Source organism: Sphaerodactylus townsendi, linkage group LG02 (assembly GCF_021028975.2).
Source record: "Sphaerodactylus townsendi isolate TG3544 linkage group LG02, MPM_Stown_v2.3, whole genome shotgun sequence".
Taxonomy (NCBI): Eukaryota; Metazoa; Chordata; class Lepidosauria; order Squamata; family Sphaerodactylidae; genus Sphaerodactylus; species Sphaerodactylus townsendi.
Genome location: NC_059426.1, coordinates 161,467,434 through 161,479,714, shown reverse-complemented (window position 1 = coordinate 161,479,714; position 12,281 = coordinate 161,467,434). Strand labels below are relative to the sequence as shown.

The 12,281-nt window shown below is 42.9% G+C and overlaps 1 protein-coding gene and 1 long non-coding RNA gene across 2 annotated transcripts in view; one reads left to right on the top strand and one right to left on the bottom strand.

Annotated features, from left to right (window-relative positions):
- Positions 1-2,633, bottom strand: part of PPP2R5C (protein phosphatase 2 regulatory subunit B'gamma) — a 41,455-nt gene extending 38,822 nt beyond the window's left edge. The window contains exon 1 of the mRNA XM_048484635.1: positions 2,374-2,633. Coding sequence (XP_048340592.1) covers positions 2,374-2,406 — 33 coding nt within the window. The 5' untranslated portion in view covers positions 2,407-2,633. The remainder of the gene's footprint in view (positions 1-2,373) is intronic.
- A 397-nt stretch (positions 2,634-3,030) lies between these two features.
- On the top strand, positions 3,031-8,503 carry LOC125426993. Its single transcript, XR_007243617.1, has 2 exons — positions 3,031-3,886; positions 7,239-8,503. It is a non-coding gene; the product is annotated as an uncharacterized LOC125426993 (long non-coding RNA).
- Positions 8,504-12,281: the final 3,778 nt, after the last annotated feature.

Here is a 12,281-nt window from a genome sequence, read left to right as displayed (position 1 = left end):
ACAGTTAAAAGAACACTGAGGCCTAGCTATGAACCAAAAGCAAAAAAAGTCAATTAAAGAGCTGGGAAGAAATGGAACTTAACTCTGTCACTTTGAAGGAAGAGCTCAGCTCTCTACCCTCCTTGTATTGGCGGCAGAGCTTCCCCATGGATAATCCACACAGAGCCACTCCACCATTTTCTCTTTTAAGTTGGAGCAAAGGAAAGTTTTAGCTTTTTCTGGTTCAAGGGGAAAGTCCCAGAAGCCCCAAGGGGGGGAGGGAGGAATCTTGGTCACCACATGGCACAAAATCCCCAAACAGAACTTCCCATAATTCTGAGATACAATTATTTTCGGTAGGCAAGCCCTACCAAGTTCATACTGAAAACTGTACATGCAGTGTAGAGGCCATAAGAGTTAACGGCACAACCCTATGATCTGCTATCCATAAGACTTATAAGCAGAAATGAACGGACCAGATTTAAAACATGGATTGCCATGCTGTATCATTTCTATTGAAGCATTTTAGAATTTGGCTCACATCCTCAATGTAGGACTAAAGCTAGAAGCCAGAATTATATAGTCTTGCAAAATGAGACATTCCCAGAACAGTTCTTATGATTTCTTTGGCTTGCAACCAATCCCTTTTGGGCTGTTAGGGCATCAACATACTGAGAGAACAATAACGACATATAGTGCAATAAGCACATAAATTTTTAACAGATGTGGAAATGTTGAACTCCTCAGCTTTGAATTCAACACTACTGGAAGCTGTTAAGTGGAAGAGGGGCCTGTATATCCAATACTAAAGCTCATACTGACTCCTCAGAACACTTAGAAGAGACCAGCCTGCTGCCCACAGTCATGCTATCCATCAGAAGACAGTGGATGAAATCCTAAACAGGCACAGAGGCCTACACATTATTTGTTTACAGCATTCAAAGCTCCATCCTTTCTCCATTTTAACTCGTGAGATATGTCCAGATGGGCACACAGAACTTTGCCAGAATCGTGCAGTGAGATTTACGGCAGGGGAAGAATTCAAACCCAAGCTTTTGTATTCCATGAATGTGAGCGCAGGATTTCTGCCTTACTTAGAATTATGGCCACACTTATAAACAATGAGAGGAAAGAAATGTTCAGAAGTGGTTCATTAAAACTTAGCCATAGTTTTAAGAGCACACTGATGCATTCTGAAAATAATTGGAAATGTGTTGACCCCTCAATACCAATGCTGTTGAGAGGTTTGTTTCTTTCAACTTGGTCATAGTTATATGGCAGTAGCCGACAGTTCCTTTTCCTAACAGCCATACACCACCACATGAAACCACCATTCTTTACCTGAGATCACCCAGTACCTCCAGAAACAACCTCAAAGTACATTTTTAGAAACTTCAAAGTACAATCTTGTGGGTCTTACTCTTTGTTATCTCATAAGGACTGTTTAAGCAACAACAACAGGCTGCCTTGAGCCAGTGTGTACCACAGATACTATGGTGTGAGAGGAGTCACTCCTGAGAATAACAAGGGGTCAGTGTACTGTGTTCCATTTTTTCAACCTCTTCCCAGAAAGCTCAAAGCATCCTGAACACATACACAGAATGCATATGGCAAATAATTAATGTGTCGATATAACATTATCAGTATTGAGATATGATCAGTAGGGTGTAAGTGTATATAACATATACACTAAATTCATGGCAACTATGTAACATATACGTATGTATTCGAACACATAAATATAACTTAACAACTTTCACACATTGTACATACACACAAAATGTATGCATAGTTATGCCAAATGTGTAACATATACGCATGTATATATAAACACATAAAGATACCCACTTATTTTCACACACTGTACCCACACAAAATTTTTGTAGTTACACCAAATGTGTAACATATGCATATGTACATATACATACATAAACATACCCACTTATCTATTTTCACACATTGTACACACACAAAATTTATGTAGTTACACCAAATGTGTAACACATTTGTATGTACATTTACACATAACCATACCATCTACTTTCACACATTGTACACACGCACAAAATCAATGTATAGTTACGTCAATATATAAATGCTGGTATATAATGACATGCAGATATTTAACCTGTAGCCTGCAGGCTATATACGTACACACGTGTCAGAAAGTGCGTGCACGAGTCAAAACCCACACAAGGGAGCCCCAGAGGTTACACAGAGGAGTCCCCCAACACCCAGTCGTCCATTCTCCCCCTCCCCCCCCCGCCACCCCGGCTGCCTCAGTCGCCCGCTGGCCCCTCGCAGGCCCGCCTCTAGCCAGGTCTTGCCTCCTCCTCCTCCTCCCACCCCCGCCACTCCTGGGCCTGCTCCCCTCCCCACCCCCTCCGGCCTGACCTGGCTCACTTTTTCCTTCTTTTTATTCGGCATGGCCGAGAGGATGGGGGGCTGGGGGCCCGCCAGGCCGGAGAGTCGCGGCCTCTCCCGGGGAGGGGGGTGCTGGTGGAGACTGGGGCGCCCCCGTTGCAGCAGCAGCAGCAGCACCAGGAGCCGCCTCTTTGCCTGCCGCCTCTCCCCTACTCCGCCGGCCGGCCAGCCGGCCCTGCCTGCCTGGCTCCCGCGCTCGCTCGCTCCCTCCCTCAGACCCCGCGCAGGTCTCCCTCCTCCTCCTTCCTCCGACTCCCCCGCCCCGCTCCTCGAGCGCCCTCTCCCCCGCCCTCCCTCTCCCCATTGGTTATGGCGCGTCACGTGAGGATAACGTTCTTTTTTTTTTTCCCCTTCCCGCCCACCCGTCTTCGTCGCCTCCGGCGCAGTTGGCGGGAGCCGCCGTGGCTTCCCCTCGCGCAGGGGGCGTGGCTGTGGCCCCAGACGAGGTTCGCCCCTGAAGGCTAGGGGGAGTCCTCGAGCAGTTTCCCCCTCCTTCTGGGTCTCCAATTGGCCATGGTGACAGGGGCTGATGGGAATTGTAGTCCATGAACATCTGGAGAGCCGCAAGTTGCAGACCCGGAAGAAGCCGTGGCGGCGCTTAGTGAGGTTCGGTTTTTATGGTGGGCTTCTACCTTCTTTTCTCTGCCGTGCTTTCGTCAGTGAAAACGGACCTTTCTGGGCAGGCAGCGCGGACACAGCATTGAGAAAGGGGGGACGTTGGCAACCGCTCAGGACACTGCTCTCAAAGTACTTACACTTCAGTAATGAAGAGTACAGCAAAATTTAAAAGGACAGGGAAATGAACTGCAGATTTTGAGTGTGAACGAATTGGGGTTGTGTGTTTCTTTCCCATTTGTGTATTTTTGTTATTATAGTTACTCCTTCCACATTGCAATGCCCCCCCCAAAACTGGAAACCTGCATAATTTTTTTTCGTCCTCCCCTCATACCAGAGAAGTCTACATTTTTTCTTTTCTTTTAACTTAAAGAAATATTGACCTTTAAAATCCTATATATCTTGGGACCAGCATATGTTAAGCACTACCTACTGCCATATAAACCATTGTGACCATATTTATGGACCTGCATCATCAGAGGTGAAACTGGTTGCGACTAGAGTTGCCTCCTGGAAACCTTATTTGTTGTCCGCTGGCATATTAGCAAGAAATGGAGGAGGAAATAGGATCATGTGTGACCTTCATGGTGGTGCGCTGGTGTCTCTTCTGGTAAATACTTGTTAGATTAGAATTTGCATATACTCTCTGGTTTTATCATAGAGCCTAAAGTGTTTCATGGTGTCACCTCCAATGAAACCCGGAAGTGATACCAGTGTGATGCTGGGACACCAATCCTCACTTCCTAAATGGGTTGTTGGCTGCAACCTGGCAACCCAAGGAAGGTTCTCAGTCGTGGCACCGAAATGTTGGAATTCCCTCCCCAGGGAGATAAGTGCGTCCCCCTCTATTGCTGTCTTCCACCAGTGGGTAAAGGCTTTTCTGTTTTGTTTGGTGTTGCCTCCCTGACCCTCCCTTGTGGTTCATGTGTTTTTCTTTAACTGTTTTAATGTTTACATGTGTGTATTTATTTTAAAGCTGACTTTAATGTTTCTGATTCCCTCTTTGGGGACCCTAAGCTGGATGGAATGGCAGCATAAAATTGTTTTGAATAAATAAAATAAGACTCAGTTCTTTCAGACCGTGTTTTATAGCTTAAATATACTTGAAGGAAGAGATTTGAACAGTCTAGTTCAAAAGTCTCGTTAGGGTAATGTTTAAAAACCTTTGGGAATAAGTACCCCAAGGGTGATCCTGAATGTTATGAACATGAGACAGCCGTGTAATTAAACTGAATAGGCTTCCATAAACAAACCTGTAGGGATCAGTAGCTTTACTCAAGCTGCGCAGCCTCTTGATTTGTTTTAATGTCTAATAGTAATTTTGTAGACCAGCTTATACAGTCACAGGTTAAACTAGAAGAGACAGCGTCCATTCTACAGTTCAGCCTTACCTTCTATATAAATATATATATATCTACAGATACACAAATGAATATAAATGTATTATAGCAAGGAGAACTAGATCTGGAAGGGTATGGTTTTCTTTTCCCATTTACCTTTTTGTGACGGGGGGGGGGATCTGCTGCATGTTTATTTTGTTTACAATTTCCTCCCCACCTTTGGTGATCTCCAGTGAAACTGATCAAATAAATTCTTGTCAGTGCAATCCTGAGAAAGCCTCCTTGAGCAAGCCCCATTGAATTGGCCTGAATAGGATTTTGAGTAGACCTGCTTAGGATTGCTTTCCCTTTGCCTTTCGGATGCCAGTCCTATAACTTCCTGACCTAAATTGCAAAAGAAGAAGAAGAGTTTGGATTTATATCCCCCTTTTCTCTCCTGTAAGGAGACTCAAGGGGGCTTACAATCTCCTTTCCCTTCTCCCCACGCCACCAAACACCTGTGAGGTAGGTGGGGCTGAGAGAGCTCCAAAGAACTATGACTAGCCCAAGGTCACCCAGCTGGCATGGATTGGAGTTCACAGGCTAATCATACCCAGTTCTCCAGATTAGAGTTCACCTGCTCTTAACCACTATGCCACTGCTGCTCTCTGGTTATCTGGCAGCAGATTAAAGATTAACACATTGATTATGACTTGAACTTTTGTGAGCCTGGAGTCTACGTCTGTTTCCTGTGGTCCCTATTCTCATGAGATTTTTTTCTTCTAGCCAAACCAACAATTTCCCTTCCCTCACATAATCTGAAATACTTACTTCCTTGAGCATGTGGACACCATACCAGTTCAACTACTGTAAGAGACCTCACCGTCACAAATGTAATACGAGATAGATTTTTGTTATTATCTGGTGAATAGGAAAAGTTATTAATATGGTGATTCAGATTTCTTTTTATGCTGTTTAAATTTAGTAGCAAGTGTCATGGCACCTTAAATCCTAATACAGTTATTTTGATATAACCCTTCGTCAGTCAAAGTCCTTTCATCCAGATGCATTATTCATATATCTTTTAACATGTGTAACACTTTATTCACCTGGTGAAATGACTGTCTGACTCATCAAAGCTTATATCATAATAAATGTTAGTCTTTAAAGTGGCTCAGGAATCTTTGCCCTTTTGGATGCAACAAGCTACCGTTCCAGAATCTGTTTAAACATTATTTTGCAAATTAGGAATGTGATAACTTTTGTTTTGGTCCGTGCAAACAGGAGTGTACCATGTGATGTGCTTTACCCACTGGGTGAATTTATACTGTCTACACCGATCACAAAGACTGCAAATAAGATCATACCTTCAGGCAACTAAATCATTTGACCTCCTTGTGCCTTAGTCTAATTCCGATACATTAGGGAAAAACAAAAAACTACTTATGCATGCATGCATGTATCTGACTGCTAACAAAATACTCCCTGTTAGGACAGGGTATGTATGAGGAGGGAGGATTTATATTTAAAATTTCCCTGGGGAGCAATGGATTCTCTGTGCATTTCTCCCATCCCTCTCTCCTCAAGGGACCCTTCTGTGTTACATGAAACATAATGTCACACCATGGAATCATAGCACGTGAACAAGCCCACATGTATTTATATGCGACGTCATCCTGTGTCCTTCCCTCCCATGCTGCCAACTTCCAGGTGGGGCCTGGAGATCTCCCAGAGTTACAACTGATCTACAGGCTACGGAGATCAGTCCCCTGGAAAAAGTGGCTGTTCAGGAGGATGAACCATGTGGTATTATACCTGGCTGAGCTTCCTCCCATCCTCAAATCTCAGCTCCTGCCGCCCCCCCGGATCTCCAGGAATGTTCCAATCCTGAGTTGGCAACACTAGCTGCAAGTCAGACTGCAATCCTAAGAGCACTTTCCTGAAAGTAAGCCTGACTGAATTAGATGGGCCTTCTGAATTAAATGCAAGGATGTAATAGGAAATGTGTGCAAAATCGGCAGATACCTGCTGTGTAAGTGAAGAGCCGCATGGCGTAGTGGTTAAGTGCTTGCACTGCCACTCACACGGTCAGGAGTTTGAGCCTCCTGTGGGTCAGATATCCTGGCAGCTGGCTCATGGTCAACTCAGCCATCCATCCATTCCTTCGTCCGTAAATGAGTACCTAGCACATAGCTAGGTAAAGAATAGCTGGGGAAAGCAATGGCAAACTACCCCACAAAAACGGCTTACCTATGAAATCACTGCTTGCAGTGGTACCCCAGGGTCAGATATGACTGAAGGGGAAACGTTACCTTTTTTAAAAAAAATTCTAAGCGGAATTAAACTCTTCTCAAGGCCCTTCCACCGGGCTTTCTCTGCCCGGCCAGCTGGGCATTCCTTTCCTTAGTGTCATCTGTGTTCCCGTCTGGACATGATGTGCACATCTGTTTTTATATTCTATATGTCCTCTTGTAGGTTCTCGTTATACTATTTATTGTCACTGTTTTAAAAGCTTTTTAATTGTATATATGTATTATTTATTGTATTATATTGTGTTTTTTTTATCGTAAACTGCCTTGAGTCCTCTAGGAGATTTGGCGGAGTAGAAATGCAACAAACAAACAAATAAATAAAACGGGTGTAACTTTGCTTGAGCGGGGACAGCAAATCATGAGCACGGGGTACATTCACAGAGCATCAAGCCATAAGAACATAAGAACAAGCCTACTGGATCAGACCAGAGTCCATCTAGTCCAGCACTCTGCTACTCCCAGTGGCCCACCAGGTGCCTTTGGGAGCTCTGGTTTGGTATTATGTGTAGATCGTTCAGGGAAGGAAGATGGATTATAATTTTTACCTTGATGGCATCTCTAAATGTTGTACTTTACTTCTTTTCCATAGAATGAAAAAACCTACAAGTATTTGTGCGTATGGAAGGAAGCAATGAACTTTGCATGGAACCCCCATGGAGGAGTGGGAATGGCTGTTTTTTGTCCATGGTGACCTCAGCCTCTGAAAATCAAGCTCACTTTTATCTGTGTAACTCCACTGTGGCAGGGGACACACTGATTCCCCTATTGAATTCCAATCACTGAGATTTTGTTGTGTAAAATTTCTGTCTCGTACACCCTCCTCAGAAGAAAGCATTTGTTTGAAATCATTTCCACATGCAAAGCGGCAGAATTTATCATGCTGGCGAGCTGAGTAATATTCAGTTGACTGAAGTACAAAAAGACATATGCATCCTATCAAGAATAAGCGACACTTGGTTGTCTTTCTAGGGCCCATTCCTGTTTCTTAGGGCATTTATATACCGCCCCTTCAGATATCTGATTGAGGAAGCCTAAATGATTTTAAAAAATTAAAATAGATGCAACTTGGGTTAGTGTGATCATGACCCAGTCGCTACTGGGCAGTATTTTAAAGTGAAATGGCTCAAAATATGCACTCATTTACATGTCTTCCATCTCTGACTGCAAAAACTCAAGCAAGTAGAAAAGGGAAAGTGAATATCAGCTCTTAGTGTCCTCTTAGGCATATGACTTGCATTTTCAAAAAGGAAGGATTTCAAAGGCACCAGCACATATCTGTATCGTTGCTTGTGGTGTATGACTCACATTGGACTAGAACCACAGTGTGCAAAGAATGTCGTCTCATTCTGTAAAAAGCCTAGCTTACATATGGTACCATCCTGTGCAGAGTTTTGCCATTCCAAGTCTATTGCAATCAATGGACTTAAAATGATGATGCTTAGGATCACACTGTTAATGTGCTCAGTTCAAAATCACAAATGCATTGTATAGCACGGGAAGGCTTAAATGCAATTGGAAATTAATTTTCTGATATGACCATTTATAGTTCAGAAACTGGGTATGAATGCATTCAGAACAGCCTATGTTTTTTTTTCCTCACATGCACAATAGCAGAAGAGCCAAGGATTGGGGGGGGGTGGGGGACACCTGAAGTTAGCAAGTGTAAATTGAGACCCACTTAGTGCTTAATACAAGGAGGGGACATTGAATGGGTATCATGAATCTCAGATTTAAAACAGATTGATTTTGCTGTATGATATGTGTTTATCAGATTCCAGAAGGGTATCTAAGTTGGTTAGTTAAAGCAAAAAATGCACTTGAGGGTAACAAATATATTATGTTAATCCCCTTAAAGCAATTCATGTGTATTATTTATTTATTTATTGTTAATTTTATATACTGCCCCTCCCCTGAAGGGCTCTGGGCAGTGTATAACGTAACAAACAACAATAAAACCAGTGGAGCACATAAAAAAATTACAAAATATACATAAATAATATAGGCCCCAAGGTCATCATGCTAAAAACTATTTAAAATCCAGCAATCAATACAAATTTCGTGGCGTTCCTCAATTAAAACCCACATGAAAACCCTCCCCAAGAAGAGAGGGGGAATGGTGGTTCCAGTGATGTTAGCGGGACTCCAGATGTATTACACAAACACTTTCATAAAGCACCAACTAAGATACCACTAGGCATTAGTTACCCTAATGGCTAGCTGAGTACATGTAACCTCCGTGTATATCTCTAAAGAATTTCTGTTAGAAACACTTGCCAACTAGCTGTTCAAAATGAACATTCTTTATAGCATTCTTTATAAATAATTATTGTAAGGAAATCAGTGGGGGGATTAAAACACACAAACGGTAAGGACAGTTAGTGAGGGAATGCCAAAGAAAAGTCTTTATCCACTGCTGGAAGAAGAGAAGAAGGAGAGTTTGGATTTATACTCCACCTTACTCTCCTGTAAGGAGACTCAAAGTGGCTTACAAGCTCCTTTCCCTTCCTCTCCTCACAACAAACACCTTGTGAGGCAGGTGGGGCTGAAATGGTTCAGAGAGAACTGTGACTACCCCAAGGTCACCCAAAAGGAATGCAGAAGGACTGCAGAAACACATCTGGTTCACCAGATAAGCCTCTGCCACTCAGGTGGAGGAGTGGGGAATCAAATTCAGTTCTCCAGATTAGAATCCACCTGCTCTTAACCACTACACTACGCTGAAAGACAGTGATAGAGTGGGGGAGATTCCCAGGGAATAACCCTGGGAAGGAGGGAGTTCCATATTTGCAGCACCTCAGCCAAGAAGACCCTCCCTCAGTTGCCACATACTTCTAATAGCTTGTTGCACCTTTGTGGTTATTTCTAATAGCTATTACAATGTTGTTAAAGGACAACTCTCTATTAACAGCATTTTGAAGCCTGAAGTTTTGGAGGGGCTATCCTTTCCCTCCATTTCACAACCTGATTGTCAGATATGGTCCATTTCTTGGCTTAATTCTTTCTAGGGCCATCTGTATTGCTTGAAATACTACCCCCTTTTCCTTGCCTACAATGCATACAAATTCTAATATTTCATTTTTATCGTTTGTGAAATTCACCATGTGGAATGCAGTGTGAATTGTTGTGTAGTCCGTGACTACTATGCCACGCAAAACATTCTGATTATTTTTTTTTCAAAATAGCACTTTAAAGAAATCACCCTGAAGTTTAAAACATAAATTAGCCTTTAAAGCTCTCCCCCCCACCCCCGCGCCCCGCAGATAATTGTAATAAAGAAATGTGTTGCCAACCGCAAAGGGGCAGGACATATGGGCAGCAGCACAGCGGGAAAAGGATTTATGTCAAAACTGAAAATGATACTGCAAACTGAATGAATTATTGATAGCATTTTATCCTCGGATCAGCAAACCAGATCTCAAGGGACCCTTGATAATGGATACAGAGGTTTCTGTCTCCAAGTAACTAGCTTATGATAACAGCTTTATGACAGCGCCTCCTGTGAAATTAAGTACCTGACAGTTTCATTCACAATCCAGTTCCACTGAATGAGTGAGATTTTCATACTAATCTCACGGATGAATGTGGGTACCTTAACATACTGACGTGGCCTTTTACCATCTTGAACAATGTAGTGTTACCTGCAACCAGTTAATTAATTACCCTTTTAAAATTTCTTCTTACAAATCCACATTTTTACAAGAACATTAAATACGCAGACCTACGGCGAGACCCCTTGCTTCACCACTGAGTAACCATAGGTAGTTCAGGTGCTAGTAAACAGGGCAAGGGATATTTTTATTTATTTATTTATTTATACTTTAAATTTCTATCCCGCCCCGTCCCCGAAGGGCTCTGGGTGGCGTACAGCATACAATGGATACAGTCATCAAATATCATAAATAGGCTAAAACTTATAAAAGCAGCGAAACTAGCTACACATTAACATATAAAATGTAGAATGAATAAAAGCATAGATATAGGTATAGGTGGCGCCCGATACCTAATATTAAATTCTTCCCCCTAGAGAGGAACGGCAGATCTTGATATAGATGTTAAAGGCCCAGGTGTAGGGCCAGAGGGGGGGGAGGGCACCATCAGCGGCTGGTCTTTCCAAAGGCCCGGCGGAACAGCTCTGTCTTGCAGGCCCTGCGGAACTCACCAAGGTCCCGCGAGACCCGTGATAGCTGGTGGAAGAAGCTGCTCTCCACCAGGCCGGGGCCAGGGCTGTGAAGGCCCTGGCCTCAAGGTTAATGGAGGCTACAGCCTATCTACTCGAGGGAGCTGGGGAACCACTAGCAAATTGGCCTCTACGGAACGATATGACTACGGAACGGATATGACTTCTGTGTTCATCTGAGTGCCTTGCATTTCTCTCTCTCTTTTTAAAATAAATCCAGTTGTGGTCTCAGTACTTTGAAATTGTAATGTAAGACCTAGGTATTTAGAATTGACCCAAAGGGCTCATTTCCAAGTGGGACAGCAGAAGTCATTGACTCTATAAATGTGAACCACTAAATGTACTAACAAGAAAAGATGGCTTCGGGTAGCAGCTTTGTAAGATTGCTCCAATCTTTTAACCTTTTAACTTTTAAAACTATATTAAGAGACTGCTTCTAAGTGCTAGTAGCACATTTTTAGCCAGCAGTATATTATTTGTTTCCATTATAACTGCTAAATTAACAGTTATTTATTGTTAAATGGTGACCTTCAGCTTTTTGAGCTCTCTGATTTTATGCTATATTTAACGTGCCGCTTGCGTTACTATATGCTTTTTAATTACATGGCTTGGATATTTTTCTTCTGATAAGAAGTTCTGTCTTGCCGAACACTAATTATATTGTTGAACTTACCATCTGGATTGCATTATCTAAACGGCACTCCCAATTGAGATGGGGTCAAGGAAACGCCGCCCGTTCAGCAAACTCCCAGACTTGTAACTCACAGAAAATGTGCAAACGAAGATGGATCATTGAATCATAGAGTTGGAAGAGACCACAAGGACCATCAAGTCCAATCTCCTGCAATGCAGGAACACATAATCAAAACACTCCTGACAGATGACCATCCAGCCTCTCTTTAAAAACCTCCAAAGAAGGAGACTCCACCACACTCCGAGGTAGTGCATTTCATTGTTGAACAGCCCTGTCAGGAAGTTTTTCCTGACGTTTAGGTGGAATCTCTTTTCCTTCACCTTGAACCCATTACTCCTGGTTCTAGTCTCTGGAGCCACAGAAAACAAGCTTGCTCTCTCACCAACATAACATCCCTTCAAATATCTAAACATGGCTATCATGTTGCCTCTTCACCTTCTCTTCACCAAACTAAACATACCCAGCTCCCTAAGTCTCTCCTTGTAGGGCATGGATTCCAGAGCTTTTGGTTGCCCTCCTCTGGACCCATTCCAGCTTGTCAATATCCTTCTTAAATTTGAAAGAACCACACTCAAATATAACTACCAGAATAAGAATTGGAAATAATAACTTCTTAATGGACAAAATCCCCTTAGATCAGTGCGACCTAATGCTGCGACCCTTTAATACAGTTCCTCATGTTGTGGTGACCCCCAACCCTAACATTTATCCATTTTACAGATGGAGAACACTGAAGCAGAGAGTCTTAGGTGAAAGAGTCG